The sequence below is a fragment of the Chlorocebus sabaeus genome, chromosome 19 (genome assembly GCF_047675955.1).
Source record: "Chlorocebus sabaeus isolate Y175 chromosome 19, mChlSab1.0.hap1, whole genome shotgun sequence".
Lineage (NCBI taxonomy): Eukaryota > Metazoa > Chordata > Mammalia > Primates > Cercopithecidae > Chlorocebus > Chlorocebus sabaeus.
This window is the reverse complement of record NC_132922.1, coordinates 13,804,140-13,829,348: the sequence shown is the minus strand read 5'-3', so window position 1 is coordinate 13,829,348 and position 25,209 is coordinate 13,804,140. Positions and strand designations below refer to the sequence as shown.

Sequence of the window (25,209 nt, the reverse complement as noted above, 5' to 3'; positions counted from 1 at the left end):
GGCGGGGCGGGGTGGCATGAGGAAATGACAGCCAGCCTGTTCTGGAGCTGGGGACATCTAGGGTGGCCTTTCTCCCTGCCTTTCCCTCCAACCCCAGGAATGGGGAGTTGGTGGGCTTGGTTCTTCCCTGACCAAAGAGAAATGGATGTTAAGGGGCAGCTTTTGCATCAGGCACTGATCTTGCGTCCAGGCAATGATAGACAGGGTGGCAGGACTGGCTTCATCAAAGCCAGTGTTCCCTGGTCTTCACACAGGTGGCCTGGCGAGTGGCCTCCACCTGCTACCTCTTTAAATCCTCACAACAGCTGAGGTAAGCACTATTATTGTTTTCAATTTAGAGATGGGGAAACTGAGGTTCAGAGAGGTTAAGTGACTTTCCAAAAGTTACCCAGCTGATAAACCACGAAGCCTCGGCTAGCATCCTTGTCTGGGGGCCTGTACCCCTTAACCATCTCTCTGTTCTATTTCACTTTCAAGTGCAGTCCAGAGCCATATTAAAAAGCACTGAATGGGACATGCACGGTGGCTCATGCCTGTAATCCCTGCACTTTGGGAGGCTGAGGTGGGATGATCGCTTGAGGTCAGGAGTTCAAGGCCAATCTGGCCAACATAGCGAGACCCCATCTTTAAAAAATGACAATAAAAATAAAAAGCACCAAAGCACCTGATCCCTAGTGGTCTTGTGGTTGGGGCAGGGCGCAGGGGTCGGGGTCCGGGGAAGAAGGAAAGGAGAGAAAAAAAAAAAAAGTAGTTGAGGCTGCTCTTCCCAGAAGAAGACATCAGGGGGCAGTGTAACCAGCAGGCATTTGAAATCTGGCCCTCCTCCAGTTTAACCATCTCCCTGAAAAGCAGCTAAGGAATGTTTGGATTTTTATCATTATCCTCCGAATGGGGAAGACGTGCAAAAATCTATGCAGAGTGACAGTCCATGACTGCTAATAGGACTCTCTGGGATTCCACGTTTTGTCCAAGCCTCCCAAGCCCACCTACCCCAAACCAAAGCCTTCCCTAGGGCAGAGGCCACCTCTGGCATCTTCATCTCTGCGTTTCAATGTCTGGCATATATAGTGGGTGCTCAGCAAGTCCAGCCGTGGCCTGAATGCTGGGTTGGTTGTGGGGAGGGGCCAAGCGTTCTTTTCAGAGGTGGGTGCACCCTTTCCCAACCCAAACATGGCTTCATCCAGACAAAGCCCAGGCACGGGCAGGAATGTGGTGGCATCTGTCGGCTCTATGTAAGCATCCCGGGTCTTGCCACCTGGCTCTTGGCTGTGGCCCTCACCGGTGAGGTTGTGAGTTCAGATGGGAGCATTTTAGAAGCTTGTTGAGCAGAGCGCTGTGTCCAGGGATAGGTTGGGGTCTCTGTGGAAAGGAGGGGGAGTGAGACTGGCCCAGACAAAGCCTTTCCCTCCACTTTGGGACCAAAGATGCTGGCCAAGTCCCTGCCTGGCTCCTCCAGGACTGTATCCCATAGGCAGCGCCTATGGGACAGCAGAGACCAGCCCTGCCCCTGGCTCAGACAGGCCTGTGTTGGACCAGCCCTGCGACTGCAGTTTCCTCATCTGTAACATGGCGTCAAGAGCACCTGCCGCAAGGGTGCTGTGGGGTTCCATGGGAGGCCGGAGAGCAGAATGGTTATCAGCTGTAGCTTCAGAGCCAGCGAGACCAGGCTTTGAGGCCAGCGCGGTTCTCAGTAGCCATGTCCAGCATGACCCAGTAAGGACCCCTGGTCTCTGAGCCATGGCCTCACCCTCTGTAAGATGGGGGTGGGAACAAGATGGATCTCATGAGCTTGCTGTGAGGATTAACAGGAAAAACACATGGGCACTACTTGGTCCAGAACTAAACCCTCAATAAATGACAGCTGCTCCTTCTGCTGTTATAGGATGCCTGGAACACGGTCCATGGTACCTAGCAGATGGTAAACTTGTCTTCATTGGATACACATGGTACGTATGGTGTTGCACTTAGGACAGTGTCTGGCACATGGGAAGCATGAAGCAGTGAAATAAAATAACATGGGGCCAGGTTCTCACATCTGTAATCCCAGTACTTTGGAAGGCCGAGGTGGATGGATCACTTGAGGTGAGTAGTTACAGACCAGCCTGGCCAATATGGTGAAACCCAATCTCTACTAAAAAATATAAATATATGAATTAGCCAGGCATGGTGGTGGATGCCTATAGTCTCAGCTGCTCAGGAGGCTGAGGCAGGAGAATTGTTTGAACCATAGGCGACGGAGCAAGACTCTGTGTCAAGAAAAAAGCAGGCCAAGTGCAGTGGCTCACGCTTGTAATCCCAGCACTTTGGGAAGCCGAGGCAAATGGATCACCTGAGGCCAGGAGTTCGAGACCAGACTGGCCAACATGGTGAAACCCCGTCTCTACTAAAAATACACACACAAAAAAAATTAGCTGGGTGTGGTGGTGCATGTCTGTAATCCCAGCTACTCGTGAGGCTGAGGCAGGAGAATCGCTTGAACCCAGGAGGCAGAGGTTGCAGTGAGCTGAGATCGCACCACTGCACTCCAGCCTGGGCGACAGAGTGAGACTTGGTCTCTAAATAAATAAATAAATAGAAAAAAAAATAAAATAACATGGAAATACAGCATGAAGGAAGAAGACTCCATCTCTGCCCTAAAGACATTCCCAGTGTATTTGGGTTCTTGTCCCATTTATTCCCCTCCCGAGTCAGGCCCAGTGTTTGACATCTTTGACACCTGCAATATGGCAGAGTGGGGACAGGGCCTGTCCTCAGGGAGCTCACACTGTAGAGTGAGGGAAACAGACCAGAAAATGGTGCTACTGGAAGTGGGGGTGGTCTCTGGGTAGGTCCCCGACAATGTAAATGTTGGCTCTTACCCTTCCCTCCTCCTTTCTCCCTCCCTGATTCTGGACTTTCCCCCACCCCAACTATCTATCTTGGCACCAACGCCAGGTTAAGATTCCCCAAATGCCACACTGACGACGCTCCTCCTTTGCTGAAAGACTCGGTGCTATCCAAGTTCTGTCGCAGCATCCACATGCCTCAGTAGAGAGAGGCAGCCCTAGGTGGGCAGGGGCTGGCCCAGGAAACGTGGGGGCTCTAACTCACCTTCCTGACTTTGGTTTTTTTGAAACAGGGTTTCACTCTGTCACGCGGGTTGAAGTGCAGTGGTGTGATCCTGGCTCACTGCAGCCTCGATCTCCTGGGCTCAAGGTATCCTTTCACCCCAGTCTCCCCAGTAGCTAGGACTACAGGCACATGCCACCAAGCCTGGCTAATTTTTTTTTAATTTTCTGTAGAGATGGCGGTCTTGCTGTGTTGTCCAGGGTGGTCTTGAACTCCTAGACTCAAGAGATCCTCCCACCTTGGCCTTCCAAAGTGGTGGGATTACAGGCGTGAGCCACTGCATCTGACACCTTCCCAACTTCTCCTCAGGTCAACTTGTTTCATCCCAACTGGCCCACACCTGGCCTCGGGAATGCCCTTATTCCTCCCCATCCAGCTTTGTTCTTTTCTCTTTCCCCACTCCGTCCACCCTCCCCTCTCCCCACCTCCCGAGACCCTCCCTGGACCCTTTTCTCTGACATTTTGTTGGCTGGGATTACAGGCGTGCACCACCACGCCTGGCTAATTTTTTATATTTTTAGTAAAGACAGGGTTTCATCATATTGGCCAGGCTGCTCTCAAACTCCTGACCTCAGGTGATCCACCCTCCTTGGCTTCCCAAAGTGCTGGGATTCCAGGTGTGAGTCACCACGCCCGGCCTGGGCTCCCCCTACTCTTGAACCAGATGCAGGTGGTCTCCTAACTGGTCTCTCTGTGCTTCAAACCACCCTCCCTGCAACCTAAGGTTGATCCATGTTGCAAATCTGACCATGTCACTCTCCTGCCTGCCACCCTTGTGTGGATGAAGTATCTCCTGCTCTAGTTTTGCTTTAGCTGACAATGGTCAAGGCCTCACTAAGTGCCAGCAGTCCTGCCAATCTTTCAAGGCCACTTCACATCCCATCTCATTCACCCATTCATGCATTCAAACATAATAAATGCCAGGGACTCTGCTAGGTGTTTTTTTGTTTGTTTTCTTTCTTCTTCTTCTTCTTTTTTTTTTTTTTTTTTTTTTGAGACGGAGTCTCACTCTGTCACCTAGGTTGGAGTGCAATGGCATGATCTCAGCTCACTGCAACCTCCACATCCCGGGTCCAAGTGATTCTCCTGCCTCAGCCTCCCAAGTAGCTAGGATTACAGGTGTGTGCCACCGTGCCCAGCTAATTTTTGTATTTTTAATAGAGAAGGGGTCTCACCATGTTGGTCAGGCTGGTCTCGAACTCCTGACCTTGTGATCCGCCTGCCTTGGCCTCCCAAAGTGCTAGGATTACAGGCATGAGCCACCACGCCCCACTGTTTTTCTTGTTTTCTATCATTTTATTTTTAAAAAATAGAGATGGGGGGGCAGGCGCGGTGGCTCACACCTGTAATCCCAGCACTTTGGGAGGCGAAAGCGGGAGGATCACTTGAGCTCAAGAGTTCGAGACCAGCCTGGCCAACGTGGTGAAACTCTATCTCTACTAAAAATACAAAAATTAGCCAGGCGTGGTGGTGCATGCCTGTCATCCCAGCTACTCAGGAGGCTGAGGCATGAGAATTGCTTGAACCCAGAAGGCAGAGGTCGCAGTAAGCCGAGATGGCACCACGGCACTCCAGTCTGGGTGAGAAAGTGAGACTCTATGTCAAAAAAAAAAAAAGAGAGAGAGAGAGAGACAGGGGTCTCACTATGCTGTCCAGGCTGGTCTTGAACTCCCGGGCTCAACTGAGCCTTGGCCTCCCAAAGTGCTGGGATTACAGGTGTGAGCCGCCGCACCCAGCCTATGCTAGGTATTTACAGACATTTCATAACTTAATCTTCGCAACAATGCTCTGGGGTCACAACTATTGTAAGTCCCATTTGGCAAGGCAGAAAGCCAAAGCTCAGAGTCCAGGAAGTTGCTCAGGACACACCTGGTGAATTTTAAGTAGCAGGATTCCAGTACACCTTTGATCCACTCCCTGCCAAGGAGAAAAGCTTTATGCAGAAACCAGGGCATTGGGTGGTAACAGGGAAACTTCTCCCAGTACAGGGCCAGGATGCCCAGTGTTCGGGCTAGCTGTGTGTGACATTGGATCAGTGAGGGGAGCCTCTCCCACATAGGCCAGGACCAGGACTGAAACCAGTAAGGAGAGGAAGCTAAGGAAACAGCTTCCTTGTCAGCCCCTGTCCCTCCCTGGTCCCAGACCACATGGTGGGGTCCCTTTCCCCATCCTGAGGTCCACAGAATGACAGTCCCCCTCCAAGTTAACTGGGAAATAACTCAGAAAGCCACCCGCAGAACCAATCCCTCCTCCTCCTTGGGGAGGACTTGGAAAAACTGAGAACAGCCAAAAGCCAGAATGGAAACTCAGTTCTCCTGACTGGGATCCAGGGCCTGCTCTACTCTTCCTCCTTAGAAGTCCTTCCCAAGGATCCCTGACATTCCATGGTCGGGGAGCAGGAAAGAGGCCTTGGCGGGTACTCACTCACCAGCTATGTGAGTAGAGCGGTCACTTCGCTTCTGTGGCTTCATCTGTAAAATGGGTGGGTATAGCCCAAAATACCAGACTCACAGGGCTGCTGAGAGCTTAAATGAATAACACACTTACGCAAAGTGTCTGGCATACAGGTGCTCAGCCAACCTCAGGTCCAGCTATGTCGTTCTCCAAGAACTTAGATGAAGGAAAGAACCCACTCCCACCCACCCCGCCCCCACCCCGATACACACAAAGGGCAAATGAAAAAATACGACGAAACACATGCGGGTCAATGCTACGGGGATTCCTCGTCGGGGAAGTTTCTTCCCTTATCAGCAGTTGGATGATGCAGATGGCACAAAGGAAAAACAAGAACGCTCGGACCAATGGGAGGACTGCGATTTGGGGAAGCACTCATTCTTTTCCCAGAGATCGGGAGTTCGACCTTCCCCATACACAGTGATTTGGCTTCACTAGCCCAGACTGCGGGCCTGCAGGGAAGGGCGAAGCGGGGCGGGACCGGGGGCGGGCGCTGCGCGAGGAGGGAGCAGCGCGGGGCGGGAGCAGCGCGGGGCGGGAGCAGCGCGGGGCGGGACCCTCCCCGCGGCCCACGCGGAGCCAGGAGGCGCGGACTACAGCTCCCGGCCTGCCCCGCGCGTGGTCCCCTCCCGCCCCCCGCGCCCGGGAGGAGGATGCAGACGCCGCGGCCGGCGATGAGGATGGAGGCCGGGGAGGCAGCGCCGCCGGCGGGGGCGGGCGGCCGCGCCGCAGGCGGCTGGGGCAAGTGGGTGCGGCTCAACGTGGGGGGCACGGTGTTCCTGACCACCCGGCAGACGCTGTGCCGCGAGCAGAAGTCCTTCCTCAGCCGCCTGTGCCAGGGGGAAGAGCTGCAGTCGGACCGGGTGAGGCCCCCGGGGTGGGCGGCGAGCGGGCGGTGGGTCCTCTGCTGGCCCGACGCAGGGCTGTCGGGCCTGGCTCGCCCGCCAGGCTGGGAACCCGGCTGCGTTCATTTCCGAGGAACTGGAGGCGGGAAGAAGCGGCAGAAGGAGGGAAGGGGGAGGTGGGTCTGGTAGTGAGGGATGTGCCCATTGCCGTGGCAACGGGACAACGCAGGTCGCGGCCATTAGAAGCTCTCCAGCCGCCCTGGATCGGGGCCTCTCCTTCTCCTTTGGGGCAGTGGACAGGGAGAGACCTGGGGCCTTTCCTCCCTCCCAAAGGGGACTCCTGCTCTGGGGAAGGAGTCGACGAGGCTACTTCTCCTGCCCTTTGGGATGTGGGTGGCGGAGGGGTGCAGGGAGCTAGCTGGATGGAGGAGCCGTGGGGCGCCTTGTGAGCGGGCTGAATCTAGAAGGAGCATTGGCCCAGCGGGCACTGTTTCTGAGCACCCACCCCGACTCTGCTGCACACTGCCTGCTGCGACCTTGGGTCGGACCCTTCCCTGCACTGCGCTCAGCCTCCTTGCTCATCTGTAACACGAAGGGCTGGTCTGAAGATGACCTCTAAGGTCTCCTGTCCCCCATCCGTGACCTTCCGATGCTGTGGCCTTTGGCAAGTCGCCTCGCCTCTCAATGCCTCCCATCTCTCTGTGGAGTCGCATGGAAGCCCACTCTGGCTCCCTGCCCGCCTGAGTGTCCAGTGAGATAGTGGCTTCTTTGGAAACTTGTAAATATCCCCTGAAAGCCTAGGGACCTGGGGGCGACAGTGGGGCTGGAATCGGGACAGCTTCTAAGAGGGACATTCGCCGAGCCCTGTGCTGGCCCAGTTGCCACTCAGACCTCGTGTTACCAGATGCTCACAGCAACCCCTGATGACGGGGAGGGGAGTGAGGCTCAAAGAGGCCAAATCATTAGCCTAAGGTCACACATTCGGGAAAAGTCAGAAGCAGGGTTTGAACTCAGGTCCACCTGACCCCAGTGCCTTTTTGCTCCTTTGTGCCTGCTCCATCCAGGGAAGAGCTCTCCCTGGACTCGCCTTCCCTCCCTGTGCATGTGTGGGGTTGGCCTGGGAGAGGCCTCACTCTTCACTCACCGAGCATCCCTCACCTTCATAGGATGAGACCGGGGCCTACCTCATTGACCGTGACCCCACCTACTTCGGGCCCATCCTGAACTTCCTCCGGCATGGCAAGCTGGTGCTGGACAAGGACATGGCTGAGGAGGGTGAGTTGGTTCAGGGGACTGGCCTGGGGCCCACATCCTAGCCCGGCCCTCTGCAGCCTGCCAGGGCCCTCTGTGGAGGTCCCAAGCCATTTGGACAACCAGGATGGCCATCTGCCTGCTTCGTTGTTTCCTGCCTCTTCCCATCCGGACGAGTCTGATTCCCAAGCATCTGCCTGTGCCCAGCCTGGGGCTCTGCCAAGCGGACGGGCTCAAGCTTTCCCAGGGTACTGGCAGGGAGGTGACAAAGACACACGCGCAGGGGATAGAGGAAGTCAGCAATGCCCTGTAGCCTCTGCGGTGGGCTGTGATGCCCTTTCTCTCTGGCCTCCTAGGAAGCCAGATGTGGACCGTCACATCCGGAGGCTGGGGTGACAGGAATTTGGTGTTGACAGGCATGGGGAGAGCACTCTCTCTCTTTCTCTGGCTGATCCAGTATCTCCAATTCTGCCTGGTGAGGGCTTGTAAGTGGGTGGAGCGGGTGACTGTTCACTAAGTCTGGCAGCCTGTGCGGCACAGTGCTGGTTGTGGGTGGAGGCAGGGGAGGGGGGAGTCTGCTTCCCAGTGGGGCTTTGGTTATCCCCAGGCCTAGGTGGCAGAGGCCCTGGATATGCCCATATCTGGGCCTAACAAACAGTGGGGAAGCCGTGTCTGGAAGAACGACCTGTTAGCAGAGCCCCAGCCAGGGGCAAGGACTATAGTCAATGCCAAGTTAACTCTTCTTTGGGACACAGGGTGTGGCTCTGGGTCAGCTGATCCAGCCAGACCAGCTTGAACATGTCACTTCTTCTCGCTGCATCTCCACTGGTATCTGTTAAATGGGAGCGGTGATCTGCCTCCTGGAGGGAGATGTCATGAATCCTGTGCACAGACAGCACCTGCATCTGTGCGTGCCTTCCTGCTCTGGGCCATGGTCTGCCCTCCCTGAGCCCTATGGGACACAGTGGTCTGGAGGCCCAGCAACTCTCTAGCAGGTCAGGGCCGCAACACCAGAGTCCACTGTGGGTACCTGGCCCTGCAGAACCCCACAGCTTCCCTGTTAATCCCTGCGGGAGCACAGATACCATGGGAGTGGCCTAGGCTCAGGAGCAGGCCCCGCTGGGAAGGAAGTAAACACCCAAGCTGCGTCACAGCCAGCACCTGTTTACACGCCCTGCGTTCTCAAAGCCCTGCTATTCCCACACCTGCAGACAGGGCTGTCCGGGGACTAGAGGATCAGACAGGGCTGTCCGGGGGCTAGAGGATCAGACAGGGCTGTCCGGGGGCTAGAGGATCAGACAGGGCTGTCCGGGGGCTAGAGGATCAGACAGGGCTGTCCGGGGGCTAGGGGATCACGCAGTCCTGTCCGGGGGCTAGGGGATCACGCAGGCCTGTCTGGGGACTAGGGGATCACACAGGGCTAGGACTCATCCAGGGGATAGGGGATCTAAGATGAGACTTACTAGCTGTGTGACATTGAGAAAGTGACCTAATCCCTCTGTGCCTCCATGCCCCCATCTGTGAAATGGGGGATCATAGCACCCACCTCACCGAGCTGTCATGAAGATAAAAGGAGTTAATAGCAATGCATCATGGAGTTCAGTGCCTGGCCGATGGATGTGGGGTGCGGTGCTAGCTGTCTGTCACCTGCAGGGCTCTGCCCAAGGCACTGGGGACAATTCTCGCAATCAGATAGCAGCACTCCCTGACCTCCTGCTCTGTGTTCGGTCCTGTGTGGGCCCCGGGGACAGAGGGCAGATCAGAAATGTGAGCCCCATCTTAGCCATTTCAGGCGGCAATCATGAAGTACCATAGATTGGGTGGCTTGTGAAAATCAGAAATTTCTTTCTCTCGGTCCTAGAGGCTAGAAACCCGAGATCGGGGCACGGTGGCAGCTTCTGGTGAGGACTTTCTTCTGGGCTGCAGACTGCTGACCTCTGGTTGTCCTCACATGGCAGAAAGAGAGGCAGCTAGCCCCCACCCGCCCCTTCTCGAGAGCTTGTTTGGAGGTTCTAGCAGGGCAGCGCAGCTACTCACACACCCTTGACCAAAGACTGGTCCTCTATCGGGGGTGGTCGCCCTCTTCGACGGAGCTGGCAGCTTTGGGAGGGACATACCTGGAGTGGTGAGGGAGGAAGGGGACATGCACCTAGCCAGCCAGATCCACTAAATCAACCCTGGCGATTCAGTGGGGTGACAGATGTCACAGCCAGATCACCCTCACATCCAATCAGCCTTTCTTATAGGAAGACTGATCCCACCCTGGGGACTGTATCCCCTGATCTCATTACCTCCCCTTCTAATCCCATCACGGTTTTCAGCAGGTGGATTTTTGGGGAACACACACATCCAGCTGATAATGAGCCCTGTCCCCAGGGAGCCCAGAGGCCAGTCAAGGAAAGGGCCCGAAGGTCCCTGCCTTCTGGGAGCCTAGGGGAGTCTAAACAGCTGGAGGCTCATCGCTTCACTGGTAGGCTGACATCTTCATCTCCCAGATTAACTTAACTGTCAGATGGGGACAGTAAGGCCGGCTCTCCTCATATCCCTGGGACTTGTGATGAGCTTGTGTGGGGTGTTGCAAACTGTAAAGTGAGGCAGTTGGGGGAACGTGTGGTCACAAGGGTATGTACTTACAGTGGGAAGACATGGGCTCTGGAGTCTGCGGTGCTTGAGTTCCCTCTGCCACTTACCAGCTGTGTGACCTTGGACAAGCTGCTTCTCTTTGGGAGCCTCAGTTTTCCCAGTTGTTCAGTGCGGATGATGAAAGTACCTCCTTCTAGTTCTGAGAATTCAAAAATGTAATGCACCTAGCACTTACAGTGTGCTTAATAAATAGGAGCACATGATCGGGAGTTAGGCAGGGCCCTGCTCATGGTGACATTCTGGGGATCAGTCCCAATGACCCTGCTGTCTCTTGATGGCCCTAAAGCTGCCCCAGACTGTGGCCTGGCAGGTGCCCCTGGGTCACCGCGCTCAGCACAGCAGAGCTATGTGGCAGCCTCTCAGCCCCTTCCACAAGAAGTGTGGGATCCAGTGAAGGAAATGCTCCCTTTTGCTTGACCCCTGAACTCACAGACACTCAGCTCACCCTCAGGGTGGGTGATTGGAGCAGGAGGTGGGTTTCAGGGTGGAGGGAACAAGAGGAGAATGGGGCATGGAGGCAGAAAGAGTGACCTGGGATCTGTTCTGTCTGTGCCAGGGGTCCTGGAGGAAGCCGAGTTCTACAACATCGGCCCACTGATCCGCATCATCAAAGACCGGATGGAAGAGAAGGACTACACGGTGACCCAGGTCGGGAGCAGGGGCAACATACATGCCAGGGCAGGGGCCGGTGTGGAGAGGGAGGCTGGGAGACGGAGTGGGAGGCACAGGAGGTTGGAAAAGACAGGACCAGTGTTTATCATGGGGAAACCAGGCTGGCCTGTAAGGAGAGGCGTGGTTGTTGGGCTCCCAGGCTGCCCAGCACAGCCCCAGACTGGGAGATGGACACTGGGGTTCAGTCCCTGTCTCAGCCCCATTTGCTCTGTGATGTTGGGCCAGGCTCGCCCTCTCTGGACCTTGATTTCCTCTTATGGGATAGAGAGGGGTGGGAATGGCACACCCATCCCTTCCTCATAGGCAGAAGGGGGTCAGTGTGGAGGTACAGGGTGCCCTGCAGAGGGCAATGCAGGATTAGCAAATTGTGCATTTCGTGGCATCAGATGGTCGCCTGGTGGGCTCGGCACAGGCTGTTGGGGCTGGCGTTTGTGAGCCTGGAGCCTGGGCCTCCCTGGCCAGTCTGCAGGAAGAGGGAGGGAGATTTTCTGCCTACTCTTGGGGATGTGTAAGGGTTGGGGGACAGGTAGTGAGGAACCATCTCCCAGGCCCACGGGATTGAAGAGGGGAGGCTTCGTGTCTCCTTGAGGGCCTGACTCCTTGAGGGTGACCCAGAATGTTCCCCAAGCCCTACCCATGTTCTTTCTTGAATTACCTGTGTTCTGGTTCTGTCTCCACCCTTGAGCTGGGTGACCTTGGGCAAGTAACTGGACCTCTCTGAGCCTCAATGGAAAGTCCCATAATGCCTAGGATTCTTGGAAGGATTAAGTGAGATGGCGTCTGGTGAATGCCTGGTGAGGAGCAGGCACTCAGAGCATGGCTGCCTCCCCGCAGCCACCTCTTCTTTCTCTTCCTCTCTCCTTCTTTGGGTATGTTGCGGGGGTGGTGGCAGGAGGTGCTCATGCCCCTCCTGGGGTGCCTGGTGCTCCCACAGGTGCCCTCTATGTGACCCTTCTGCCCCCAGGTCCCGCCTAAACACGTGTACCGCGTGCTGCAGTGCCAGGAGGAGGAGCTCACGCAGATGGTCTCCACCATGTCTGATGGCTGGCGCTTTGAGCAGGTGCGCTGGGGATGGGCTGTGCCACCAGGACCACCCTGGGGCCTCCTGGCCTCTGACCAAGCAGGCCCCTCCCTTCCTGCAGCCCCAGCCTTGGGTTCCCCACCACAGTCCCCGCTGCCCCAGGGGTCCTCTGAAATCAAACTAAACAAGGTTAGGAGAGACCACACTTTGTGGCAGGTTGACCGAGAGAGAGAGGACAGGAGCCCCAGTGGCCACAGGGCAGCATGGGGCATCCTTGTTGGTGGGAGTCCTCACAGCAACCAGGTGGTGATCTGTCTGGTGGCATGAGCGAGTCTCTGGCCCCCGAGTGACAGCCCAGGTACAAGGAGACCAGATCCACATAGGTGAGTGGAGTCCACCTGGAGTCAGCACCTCTTAGAACTGAGTCAGCACCACGTGATCCAGCAGTTCCTGATGCACAGTTTTCAGGGTCTCTGCAGGGGACATGGCCAGCGGCCAGCATTGCAACATGCAGGGGAGCCCAAAGCAGTGGCTTCCCGTGAGGTCTTTGTGGTGAGCGATGGTTCCTCCCAGTCCAGATGCAGTTTACCCATCGGGAGATCCTTATCCCAAGGCACTTTATCCCTAGTCACGCAGCTGACCTCCTGCCTCTCAGGTTTCCAGAGGAGCAGAGCCAGAAAGTGAGCCCAGGGCCAAAAGTGCCTTTAGAGAAGGAGAGGGTCTTGGCTAACCTTTCTCTACACCCACCCACACGCTCCCTGGCACATGGAGACTGCAAGGCAGAAGGTCGGGGCCCCCAGGATGGCCTGGAGGGATGGAAGAATGGGCCCAGTGCAGAGCCAGAGGCCTGGCTTCACCCCTGGGCCTCGCCACGGACATGCCTGCCACGTTGGGCAAGTTGCATCTCCTCCGCGGGCCCATTTCCTCATCGGTGAAGTGGGTTAACAGTACCTCCTCTGTAGGACTGTTGTGAAGATTAGAAGGGCCATCAGTAAAGCTTACAGCCCTCCATAGGACTCCCTATGTTGGCACTAGTGTCGTGCAAATCATTAGAAATCCATATTGAAGTCTGCGACCCTCAGAAAGGACTTGGGACCCCCGATGCCATTCCCTGCTCCACCCCTTCCTGGCTGTGAGGCCTTCAGCAGGCCTGAGAGTCCCTCCAGGGTCCCTGAGAGCTGAATGAGATTCATCACCTGGAAGAACTTTCTTATTTCTTAGCCAGAAGGGCTCTGTGGGCGTGGTTATTCTAGGGACCCTGGAACAAAGGCAGGGCCACTCGGAGAGCCTCTGGGCGTCTCTGGCAATTGCACAGGCTCTCAGAGGCTGAGCAAGCAGGCCAGGGGCCATTGGTCATTTGCCGTTTGGTCTCAGGAGTGGACCACCTGTCCCACCTCTGCTTCCAGGAGTGAAGGGAATATTCTGTGGGGCTCTACCTTGTCAATGCCACCCTGCAACCTTGTCCTGGGGCTGTGTCAGCCACATCTAGAACGGGGGACAGCCGCCCTTTAGAGGCCTCTGCCTGCATTTAGAAAAGGGCCCCCTGGCTCTGGTGCTAGGCTCGGGGTGCTGGCGGGGACAGTGGTAATGCTGCTACCCTCCACCAGGGATCGGACCAGCCAAGCCAGGTGGAGAGGCTGGTCCTGGGGCACAGACCACGGGCACAGGTTGCAAGGGGGAAGACTCCACCCTCCTGCCCAGAGGTGCCCTCTACAAACCCAGGAGCGGGCCCGGCAAGCCACAAGAGCAGAACCTGGGCTGGTATCTTGATTTGAGTGCCGAGGTCTGCCCTACCCGGCCCCATGGCCCCCAACACCAACCTGCGTCTTTCTCCCCATGCTCCGCCCCTCTAGCTGGTGAACATCGGCTCCTCCTACAACTACGGCAGCGAGGACCAGGCCGAGTTCCTGTGTGTGGTGTCCAAGGAGCTCCACAGCTCCCCGAATGGGCTGAGCTCAGAGTCCAGCCGCAAAACCAAGGTGAGCCCACCCGCCTCAGCCTGTGTCCAGAGAAGGTTCCTGTCTCCCTCCACCCTCCCCGCCTCTCCCACCCCTGCGCCCGCACCATCCCTCCACCTCTCTACCCCTGCTGCCCATGCACAACCCCATGCTCACAGCCACCGCCATCCATCCCATGCCACCTGCCGTGACCCAGGCCCAGGCTGGGAGCAGTGAGATGAGAGCATCCCAGGGTGCGGCCGGAGTGGACTCAGAGGCTGCGTGAAGGGGGCCGCGTAGTGGCCACCAGGCACTGTGGCATGGACTAAGGGTCAGGGCACAGCGTGGCACTCTGTATGACTTAGGACAGGGCTTGTCCTCTCCCGGCACCTTTGCTGTGCTCTCTGAAGTGAGAGGGGAGGATCAGATACGCTTTGTGGTGCCTTGGAGCCTGGAACTTCTGGGATCCCTCATGGCCGTTTATTCCCCAGGGACGCGTGCATGTCCCCAGCTGGCCTAAGCCAGGATGGGGAAGCCACCACTATAACTCCTGCCCCTTTCCCAGGCCCCCTCCTTGGCTGCTCTGCAGGATGGGGGCAGCCTGGTGGCTGCCAGTCCTGTGTGTCTGCCTGGCCTGTTGACACAGCCTCCTGAGAGTGCCCTGGCAGCATCCACTGTACCACTGTGGGGAGGGGGCCGAGCGGGGGTCCTGCCACCCTGGACACAGTGCTGTGGTGGGAAGTCCCAAGGGCCTTCGGCAGAGCCACAGAGCAGGCGTGAACCAGGCTGGGAAGAAGGCAGGCTGCTCCACCTGGGGCCCACACCTGCACAGTGGAGGCTTATTTCTGGCTTCCTGTCTGTCTGTCTGTCTGCCTCCCTGTCCTGCTGTGATGCACCCTGCCTGCCCACCCACCCCCACCACTGCCAGGGCTGGTGCTGCCCTGCAAGGGTGCAGAGCGAGCCTGCTCCTTCTGCCTTTTTGGGCCAAAGCCCCTGGACCTGGGGTGTCAGAGACCTGGTGGCATCCCAGATCTGGGTGGTGTCTGCCCTGGAGCTTCCTTGGCCACATTTCGACTCAGGAGCAGTCTTTCCAAACGAGGCCTTCCCAGGCACCCCTCAGGGATACCCCAGTCCCACACCCTCCCGTTCTGCTTCATGCCCTTGCTGTAGCCTCACTCTATGTAACAGCAGCCAGGCTGACCCCAGAGCATGACCACAGCACCCCATCCTCAGCTGCTTTCCCCAGGCCCTCCCCAAGCTGCCCAGGGGACTGGAGAAGATGCCCCCAGCTTCTGTGGCTGGAGCCCTTCCCTCTCCTGAGGTCCCTTTCACCTTGCCTGAGACCGGGTCTTTGGGGATAGCCAGCAGGCCCTGGCCCCTCTGTTAGTGTCTCCACTCTTTCTTCCCTGGGTCCGCCGGCTGGTTCACAGAGCACGGAGGAGCAGCTGGAGGAGCAGCAGCAGCAGGAGGAGGAGGTGGAGGAGGTGGAGGTGGAACAGGTGCAGGTGGAGGCAGATGCACAGGAGAAAGGTGCAGCCAACCCCCAGGAGGATGATTGCTAAGCAAAGTCGGAGCCTCCCGCCCACTCCCTGCTGGAGCCAGCTGCAGAACCGGGGGCCCCGGGGCTGCTGGGGGGGCACCAGGGTTAGCTCAGCCACTTGCCTGGCGCCTCACCCGCATAACCATCCCTTCTCTCACTTTCTCTTTGCAGCCCAGTCATCTCAGGATCCCGCTAACCTTTTCTCCCTCCCACCACTGCCTCCTCCTCCGCTTCCCGCTGGAGGTCCTGCCTCATCTTCATCCACCTCTTCTTCCTCCTGGATCTCATCTGCACCCTGCCTCTTCCCTCTCTGCCCCTGTCCGGGTTTTCTCTCTGCCTGCTCACGCCTCCATCCCGGGTCTGCCCTGGTCCCAGCCTCCCGTGCCCTCCACCCAGGCCCCCTGGCCCTGCATCCCAGAGCGTCCTGCCTACCGCCTCCTGCGCCCCTTCTGGTACCTCCTGCCTCCCAGCCCGGGGAGGAGGGGCGCAGCTGCACCTCCTCTGTGCCCACCAATCCTGCCGGGCACCACTGAGGCTGGGCCCCGGCCGCAGGCCCTGCCCCGCCTCCTCTCCTCCCGGCCTCCTCCTCACGTTTCCTCCTTGCAGGTTCCCGTCCGCACTCTCTCAGACCTGAGGCTGAGCTTGCAGTGAGGGCTTCTCCTCGGCCCCTCGCCCGCCCCCAGAGCTGCCATCCCTGGTTTGTAGCTTGGCGGTGCTGGAGGGAGGGGTGGAGCGAGGAGGGTGCTCTCTCTTGATCCTTGGACTTGAGCCGAGCTTTCGGCTGATTATCTCCACCCACCAAAGTTTCTCATCCGACCTTGGCCTTGGGGGTGAAGCTCTGAGAGAAGAAAGTTAGGGAGTGGGAACTTTCCCACCAGCCCATCAGCACCAGAGCCAGGCTTGCGGGGAGGGAGGGACCCGCTGAAGCCAGAGGCCTTGGCCGAGTCCCTGCACATCCAGGAGCTCCTGTGTCACTGCCTTGTGTCATCCCCTATTTCTGTGGGGATGGGGAGGACAGGCCACTTTTGGATACCCTTGGCCTATGAAGTGTCAGCCAGAGCTGGCTTAAGGATTGCAGAGTGTCAGAAAAAAACCTGACCACATGCCCACAAGCCCCCACCCCACTCTTTTCTTCCTGCTGTGTGACTTTGGGCAAGTCACTGTCCCTCTCTGGGCCACAATTGCCTCTAAAATGGGGACAAACAGCTGCTCTCCGTGGCTCCTTTCGCCTGGGGCATCAGTGCTTTTCCCAGCCTGACCAACCCCCATCACCCCCTTAAGAGTCTTGGCAGAATCTGGCCTCTGCAGGTGGCTGCCGCGGAGCCCAAGACAGGGCCTGGGGCTCCTGGATGGGTTAGTTGGGCGCCCTTCCTGCTCCTCCCCCACTCAATTCTGAATCCACCTTCTCTGGGCCTCAGCCCCATCGCCTTCTCCAGAAGGAAGCCTGTGACTCAACTGCCTCTCTCTCTCTCCCTCTCCCCGCCCCTTCAATCTCCTCTCCACCCCCTGGCCCTGCATCACCCCCTCCTTACCGGCCCCACCTCCGTCCCTCCCATCCTCCTGTCCTTCCCCTCTTTTTTTTCTAGCTGTTACAAGCCAGAGGCACCCGGATGTGAGGCCCCAGATCACCTCCAGGGACTTGGGGTTCCCATCTGAAATCCTTTATTTTTGTACCATGGGGTGGGCCCCGGGCCTGAGAAGGAAGAAGCCTCCTCTGTCTGCACCTGTGGGGCTGTGACTTACCCCTGCCTCCAGGGCCGGGGCGGGGCGGGGGCCCCCGGGACCTCTCAAGGCCCAAGGTGGGCCCCAGGATCTCTGGGCAGAGCCGACTGCTCATGGCGGACGTGTGGCAGTGTCTGGCTGTGTCTCTCCAGCCCCCGCGTCCCCTTTCCCGGGCTCCCCTGCTGCATGGCGGACGCACTCCCTCCTGGCCCAGTCACATCGCCTCCTTGAGCCTTAGTCCAGGGGGTAACTCCTCCCACCCCACCTACCTCCCAGGGTTGTTGTGAGGGTGCACAGAGGAGCAAGGTCCCTGAAGGCCCTCGGGCAGTATATAGGGGCCGCCCACCTTCAGCTGCCCTGGGATGGGAAGGACCCAGCCCGACCCCTGGGCGTAACACTGTGTTTGCAAATGGAGATTCAGGTACTGGGGATGGAGGTTGTGGGGAGCTGGCCTGTCAGAGTAGGGGTAGGTGGCTTGGCCTTCACCTTGGTGATCCCATCCCCAGCCATTTGCATTGCTGGCCCAGCGCCTGGCCTGGGGGGCGGGGAGAGGCAGCAGAAGGGGCTGGGCAGGGGCGGTGGAGGACTCAGGAACTGCCCGGGGAGAGTGGGTGTGGCGGCTGAGCCAGCGGCCGTCCTGTGTTTGAATTCCTGGGATGGGTCCTTGCTTCTCGGCTGTGTCGGACCCCACCGTGTAATAAAACCCGAAGGAACAGCCCAGCCTGGCTGTCACCCTCTCTTTCTCTGGGCCACTTTTGGGGAACTCAAGGTGTGGTAGACTGGCCCAGAGGAATGCAGCTTTCTCCTGAAAGCCCAGGGACGCTGCCCTGTTGTCATTTTCCTGGGTGTGTTGCAGGGGGAGGCTTGGGGAACTGGCTATATCCTTTGCCCTGGGGCTAGATACCAAAGCACCTGCCCTACCTGGCCAGAAGCCAGAAAACAGAACTCTAGGGAGAGCCCTGGGCTGCCTCTGCCACATCCTAAACCTCTCAGGACACCGCCACCCCCACTTCTATTTTGACACCTGGGCCACCTCCATCCCTCCCTATTGCTGCCACCCCTCTGCCCGAAATCCCAGAAAATATAAACACCCCGCCCTCTCCTTTCTGTGAGCCTGCTGGACCCAGCCCAGACCCCAGACCTCCACCCACCCTGGCCAGTTCCTTCAACTCCCCAGTCCTGCCGAGTCTCCCCGCTGCTCGAGGAAATCCTGCCGGGCAGTGAGCCCCTAGGGCGCAGGCCCTCCATTGGCTGGGGCAGGGGCACCCTCTTGCCAGCTCAAGCCTGGAGGGCCTCGCCACTTCCCCTAAGGACGTTCCACTTCAAAGCTGGCCTCACTTTTGGGGTCCAACTATCCTTGCAAAAGAGTTGCCAGGAGGCTTGTTAGGAGAACGGATGACACACCCCCCACCCCTCCAGGATTCCGATGAAGACTGGGGTAGGGCCAGGGTGATCCCAGATCACCCAAGGGATTCTGCATATGTTCTGCCCACCTGCTCCGGAGACGCCCCCTGCTCGCCCAGCTGCCCCGGCTCCTCCTGGCAGGACCCAGGTGGGTGCTTCCCGTCCCTGGTTCCCCTTCTACCTCATTCACCCACAGACCTGGCAGCAGCGCCCATGTTGGAAAAACCCCTCTTCAGTCTAGGGCCCCTCTGAAGCTCTGAAGCGCCCTCTGTCCCTTCTGCTCCCAGTTAGGCTTCCAGAAAGAGTTGACCACACTTGACCACCCACCCTCACCTCCAGCGGGCCCCCGACTCCATCACAACTGCCCTCGGGGGTCCGAAATCATCCTCCAGTCCATCCCGTGGCGCCGCTCAGTCCCGGCCCATCCGCTCCTTCCTGGAATCCTGCAGTGGCCTCCTACCCAGCCTCCCTGCCTGCCACTCCCTGCACACTGGTGCCAAGGCTGGTTCCAAAATGTGAATCCACTCATGTCACCCCTATGCTATAGAGCCTACCATGGCTCCGCAGAACTTGCAGGGTCAAATCCTTGGCTCAACTCCAGGCTCTGCTATCCCGCCTCAGTTTGCCCCTCTGAATTCTTCAGTCCTTCCCCTCTCAAGCTCTGTTCTAACACTCACTCGGCTTGCTGGGTCCTAGTGTGTCTCATTCTTCCGGGACTCTGTGCCTTTGCACATGCTCTTCCCCTGCCTGGAATATCCCTCCCGGATATTCCCACCTTGACTACCCCTGAACCCCAGCTCAAGTCTCACAGCCTCCAGGCAGCTTGCCTTGACTTGCCCGGTCCACGCTCCCCTCCGTCCCCTTCCCACTGGATCATCCCCACTGCTCCTGGGGTCAGGAGCCAGGTCCTTCACCCCTGTGGCCCCAGCACAGTGCCTACTCAATGACTCAAAGAATTCAAAGGGAATGAGTGTCGCGCTGGAGGGGGCCATGGCAGATGGGGAACTGGGAGACAGGAGCCTCTGCCACCTCCACTCCTAACCCCCAGTGCCACCATGAGGATGTCTTAACCACCTCTCTGAGCCTGTTTCCTTTAAGGTTCCAAAAGGAGACCATTGCTTCTCACATCCCTCCCTGTGACCTGAGGATCCCCAAACGATTGCCTTCCCAGCATTTCTCCTGGGACCTGGGCAGCTGCCCCAGAGGCCCCAGCCCTCAGTGGCCCTCAGTGGCCACGCCTGCTGCTACTGAGCCCACCTTGGCCTTCTGGACACTTGTCAAACAGGCTGAGCTGGAAGCAGGGACTGCTTCAGTCAAGGGCATGAGGCTGGTGCCCGGGTCCCCATTCAAACTCCAGCAGAGGGGCTTGGATCAGGCAGCTTTATTCCAAAGGGCAGCTGAGCTCACCTGCTGGTGAGGGTCTGGGCTGTGAGGGGCCAGGTGGCAGGCAGGGGTGGGGCAAGGACCCTGGAGTCAGGGCTTCCCCACCTTTTTTGGCTTACGGTGGCAGCTGGCCCACCTGGCAGTCCCCAGGGCTCTGAGGGTCCCCTCCTATGGGGGCAACTTCCATTCCCAGATCCCAAGTTAGACCAGGGGCTTCCAAAGCTGGCATCTGCTCTCTGGAGGCAAGGCTGTCCAAGCAGCCTCTGTACAGAGTGGGGCACACCTCAGACACTCCTGGGGACGTAGAGCCAGCATTCTTGCTGCTGAGCCACTTCCTTGCAATAGGCAGCAGTGGAGGAAGGGGACGGAGGAGAGAGAATCGGGAGGCAGAAGGGCTGGGTGTGGGCCTGGGTCCCCAGGGGATGTCTTGACCCCCAGCTGCTGGCACTCCTCCATCCTGCCATCACTGGAGCAGACATCAGGGACAAGACAAGATGCCACCTCCTGCCACCACAGGGCCTGCTCGTGCCCCCCCCCCCCCAGAATACTTAGAATACTTGTCCCCCTGCTTGGCAATTGCCCTGGGCTCTCTGAGTCCAGGAGGTGGGACCTGCTCTGCAGGGGGGCAGTTCCTCAGGTCACCACTTGCTGGATCCAGCTGATCACACCTGTGATGCGGGTGTAGACGCCGAAGTAGTTAGGCCGGCCACAGCCCAGGCCCCAGCTGACCAGCCCTGCCAGGAACCAGCGGCCACTGAGTGCCTTGCATACCAGCGGACCACCCGAGTCACCCTGAAAGGGGGAAAGGAGAAAGGACTGAAGCAGGGTAAGGGCACCCCCTTTCCAGGCGAGGGGCCATGGGGATTAAGTCCTGACTGTTGGGAATTGACTGGGTGCCAGAGACTCACGTTCAATCTTAAAGCTCTGCTTTTTCCTCGCCTGCTAAATGGAGAGAACGCAAGCCAGCCCTCCTCGTCCTCCAGCCAGCCTGGGCCCTCCTGGAACTGTGGCTGTGTCCCCACACCCCCACTCTGCCTCCGCCGCCCTTCTGTGGCTGACACGCCTTTCTTCTTCCTTGCATCCACCTCACTGTGGGACCCTGGGCCTAGTGCCTTGTGATGGGCAAGGAGCAGAACTGGGTTTGAGCCTAACACCTGCCCGTCACAGCATCTCTTCTGATCCATGGCTCTGCAACCTTGGGCAAGCTCCTCAACCTTTCCAACCCCCAGTCTCCTCTTCTGTAAAGTGAGGGCGGCCATCGCCACCTTGCTGGGAGGATGGGAGGCTTCAGCAGGCTGATGTGAGCACAGGGCCAGACCCTGATGATGTGAGCAGCATCCTTTCTGCTCTCTCCCTCCCACGCCAGGGGGACTCACCTGGCAGGCATCCTTCTTGCCCTTGCGGTAGCCAGCACACAGCATGCGTGGCGTCACCTGGTAGCGATAGGCCTCGCTGCACAGGTCCTGTGGGATCAACTGCACGTCCACTTTCTGCAGAGCATTGCTGGTGGGGCCTGTCCGTGGTTAAGGGCAGAAGTGAGATCTAAGGAACCTGGAGCCCCTGTTCTCTGTTCTCCCTAACGCTATTCCCTTTGCATCTCAGGAGTCTGCTTCTCTCCTGCTCTGCCCACCCTTACCTCTGCTGGGGTTGCACCTGCCCCTCTGCCTCCCTGTCACTTTATTCTAGCTCTTTCTCTGTGGGGTTCATGGAGACAGAGCCCCTGACCAAAGCCCATGTGGAGAGCCAGGCGCAGTGGCTCACGCCTGTAATCCCAGCACTTTGGGTGGCCGAGGCGGACAGATCACCTGAGGTCAAGAGTTCAAGACCAGCCTGACCAACGTGGAGAAACCCTGTCTCTACTAAAAATACAAAATTAGCTGTGTGTGGTGATGCACGCCTGTAATCCCAGTCACTCAGGAGGTTGAGGCAGGAGAATCGCTTGAACCCAGGAGGCAGAGGTTGTAGTGAGCCAAGATCATACCATTGCACTCCAGCCTGGGCAACAAGAGCGAAACTCCTCAAAAAAAAAAAAAAAAAAAAAAGCCCGTGTGGATGAGTGTCTTACTCCAGCATCTTGTCCCCCACCTCTGTCTGCTCAGGCACCTCTGGGCTCTGGCTGGCTCTTCGCTGCTATGTTACAGCACCTGGGGATGTCTCCAAAGCCCACATCTGACCCCTTCACCATTTCCTTACAACTCTGCGGAGCCCCAACTCTGCAGTCCACCCCAGTGCTTCTCCAGGAGGGCTGCATATCATAGTCCCCTGGGAAGCCTTGATACAAGGGTTTTTCTTGAAGCTCCACGCATGGTTCTAACGTGCAGGTAGGAGGGAGAACTCCTGGCCCAAGATCCTTACACTGGCTGGCAAGGCCCTGTCTGCCCTTCTGGCTGCTCCTTGCCCAGGCACACCTGCCCCCCACCTTGGCCCCTCTGGCAGGCTGCGGATGTTCTCAGGTCTTCCTGTCTTGGCACCTGTGTCTTCACCTGAATGTCTTTTCCCTTTGTCTGGATGTTGCCAACTCATCTTCCAGGCCTCAGCTTAAACAACCCTCCCCTAGAAGCCTCCCTTGACCCTACCTAGGCAGGAACCTCCTCTGTGTCTCCACTGTCCCTACACCTCCCCATCCATGCCAGCCCTTATCACTGTCTGTCTCCCCCGAGAATGTTCTCTCTCCATCCTGATGTACCCTTCCCTTAACCCCATACCTGGTACATAGCTGGTGCTCAGAAAGTGTCATTGAGTGACTGAATGAGTGAAGGAATAGTGAATGAACCAACCTTTGCTTTGCCATGACCTCTGCCATCCCCTTGGGTAAGTCACTGTTCCTCTGAGCCTCAGTTTTCCCATCCTTAAAATATCTCTGCAGCCCTGCCTGCCTCCAGATTGTAAGTCACCGTACACATTTTTGAAGCCACCCACACTAAGGCTGCAGGGCATGTCTGTAGGTTTGCCAGCTGGGTCTGTGTCCCCAAAACTGTACGGTGGCCGCCAGGGACGGCCAGCTCTGGTTAGTGAAGGTAGAAAGGGGAGAGACCCTGCTTCTGAGAGCAGTAGCAGGAAGAGCCGGGGCTCTGGAGGTAGCCAGTCCTGGGTTCTAATCTCTGCTCCAGTCCTCTCTGGCTGTGTGTGGAGCCTTGGTTTCTCCATCCATAAAATGGGGCCACAGCATCCGCCCCAGGGCTATTGGATGGATTACGTGAAGTCATGTTCCTCTAAAATTCAGCCTGTATGTGGAAAGTGCTAATAATTAAGAGCCTCCGCCCTTGCAGCCCAAGGAGCAGCAGGTGGAGCTTGCACGTGGGCAGTGGCCCCCCAGACCTGCCCCTTTGCCCCACACATAACGCCCTTCCAGAATGAAGGGAAGAGCTAGGAGGGCAGGGGCGGGGGCCTATGGGCCGCATTAAATGGTGGTTTTGTACAGTAAAATTCAGCCCAATTTGAATCCCAGGAGTAGAGGGCCTGTGGGGTGGATCCCCGGGACCCCAGCCCCGCCCTTCTCCAGGCCAGGTGTTGCGAAGCCGATTCGCAGGGTCTCCCTCCGCCTCCCCCCCCCGTCGCCTGTGCCGGCTGCTTACCGCCTTCGCGCAGGGCGCCCCAGCCCGTGATCCAGCAGTGCAGGCCAGGTTCGAAGAAGTGGGAGCGCGCGGGCAGGCAGACGGGGCGCACGGCGGCCGAGCGCACCACCGGGTGGTCGAGCTGCAGCAGCGCCACGTCGTAGTCGTGGCTGTCCTCTTCGTGATACGGGTGCAGGAGCAGGCGGCTCACCTTGAAGGACACCTCTCCAGGCCAGCGCGAGTTCTGCCACACCTTGCCCAGGAACACCGTCCACAGCGCCGGGGAGGCCATGCTGGGGTGGGGTGGGGTGGGGTGGGGTGGGGGGAAGCTGCCTCTCCCCATCCAGGGACCCTTAGGATAGCCTGCTGCCGCCTGGGACAGTGCCCTCCACACCCAGCCCTCCCTTCCCTCCCTGAAGGCCGCCTAGCTGGTGGTACAGCGTTCAGCCTTCACCCCCTCGGCCTGCCTGGGTTCCAGGCCCCAGCGTCATCCCTCCCTAGACATGTGTGTGCCTGTCTAAACCTCTGCCACCTTATCTGCAAAATGGGAGCGGCATTTTCTACTCGACTGTTCTTGAGAGAATCCATTAAGACCGTGTATCTAAAAAATGTAGCACAGGGCCAGGCACTCCACACAGATTTCTTTTTTCCTTAGCACTTTACGGACCCAGGCTGCTCTGAGTTCCCCGAGGTTGGTGGGTCCTGGTGGGGAGGGGGTGGGCGTTGACCGTGGAGGAACTGGACTGCCGCAGTCAGCTGCCTGCGTGGCAGGTGGGCAGCCTTCGGGTCTCTCTACCTGAGGGCAGTGGGGAGCCTGGGATGGGGTTAAAGAGAGCTAGGTGGTCAGAGCAACCTGTGCCCCAGAGAGGATACAAAAGGGGATCCCTGTGCAGGTTCTGGGGGCAGGATCTGGAGCTCAGATCTGTCTGCGGGTGGACTGGGGGAGGTTTCAGCCCACCAAGCAGATGGGAAAGATGGCCATGAGGCCTGATGAGATGTCCCCTGGGGGCTCCCTGCTACTTCATGTCACACCTGGGGGAGTGTCATAGCTTATGACCAGGTAGGGCAGTTCTGTCCTTTACTGTATCCCCAGCGTCTAGCATAGCCCCTGGCACATAGTAGGAGCACAACAAGTGTTGCTGAATGAGTGAATGAGATGAGTGAATGAATCACTGGCCCAACATAAAGCAAGATACCGAAAGTAGATGGCAGAGAGGTGGAACAACGTGTCCAGGGACCCAGTAGGTCCTGGTGGAGCCAGGACTAGAACCCACATCACAGTAGCCTGTCTGAGGGGTTCACCACCCTTCCCTCTATCTGCAAAGAGCTCAGATACAGTGCACCACCCACCCGACCTTCCCTGCCCTTGCCTCTTATGGCCTAGGCCCCCACACCCTCCCGCTTACCTGTCCTCCTGGAAGCAATGGGCAGCTGTTATCACCCAGCGGTCAGCGATGAGGGCCCCCCCACAGATGTGTCGACCCCGAACCTGGAGGCTGGCCTGCCATGGCCACTCACCCTCGGAGGACACGGCCCCACCAACAATGCGACTGGAGGGGCCCTGGAGGCCACAGTCTGGGGATGGGGGCAGGTGGTGGGGTGGACAGAGGAGGAGGGGAAGGGGAGAAGCAGACAAACAGAGAGGAAGGGCAAAGGAAAGAGATGGAGAGACAGA

General features: G+C 58.1%; 2 protein-coding genes across 6 annotated transcripts in view; one reads left to right on the top strand and one right to left on the bottom strand.

The window, feature by feature from the left end:
• The first annotated feature begins 6,178 nt into the window (after positions 1 to 6,178).
• Positions 6,179 to 17,913, top strand: KCTD17 (potassium channel tetramerization domain containing 17). Of its 5 annotated transcripts, XM_007975680.3 has the most exons (9): positions 6,179 to 6,425; positions 7,574 to 7,682; positions 10,858 to 10,949; positions 11,938 to 12,033; positions 13,848 to 13,973; positions 15,362 to 15,461; positions 15,643 to 15,714; positions 16,078 to 16,168; positions 17,058 to 17,913. In XM_007975680.3, exons 1-9 carry the CDS (start codon positions 6,216 to 6,218, stop codon positions 17,125 to 17,127), a joined length of 966 nt encoding a protein of 321 aa, XP_007973871.2. In that variant the 5' UTR covers positions 6,179 to 6,215; the 3' UTR covers positions 17,128 to 17,913. The 5 variants fall into 5 exon arrangements, 4 of the variants coding, with proteins under 4 accessions (XP_007973871.2, XP_007973872.2, XP_007973875.2 ...); XR_012089462.1 differs by having other exon boundaries at positions 6,180 to 6,425; positions 15,643 to 16,168; positions 17,058 to 17,085; XM_007975681.3 differs by lacking the exon at positions 15,643 to 15,714 and having other exon boundaries at positions 6,182 to 6,425.
• Positions 17,914 to 19,963: 2,050 nt separating this feature from the next.
• The window catches only part of TMPRSS6 (transmembrane serine protease 6), a 40,085-nt gene continuing 34,839 nt past the window's right edge, over positions 19,964 to 25,209 (bottom strand). Inside the window, exons 15-18 of the mRNA XM_007975686.3 lie at positions 24,941 to 25,109; positions 23,556 to 23,827; positions 21,357 to 21,493; positions 19,964 to 20,772 (exon numbers count right to left, since the gene is read on the bottom strand). Of these exons, the coding sequence (XP_007973877.3) occupies positions 20,614 to 20,772; positions 21,357 to 21,493; positions 23,556 to 23,827; positions 24,941 to 25,109 (737 nt within the window). The 3' untranslated portion in view covers positions 19,964 to 20,613. The remainder of the gene's footprint in view (positions 20,773 to 21,356; positions 21,494 to 23,555; positions 23,828 to 24,940; positions 25,110 to 25,209) is intronic.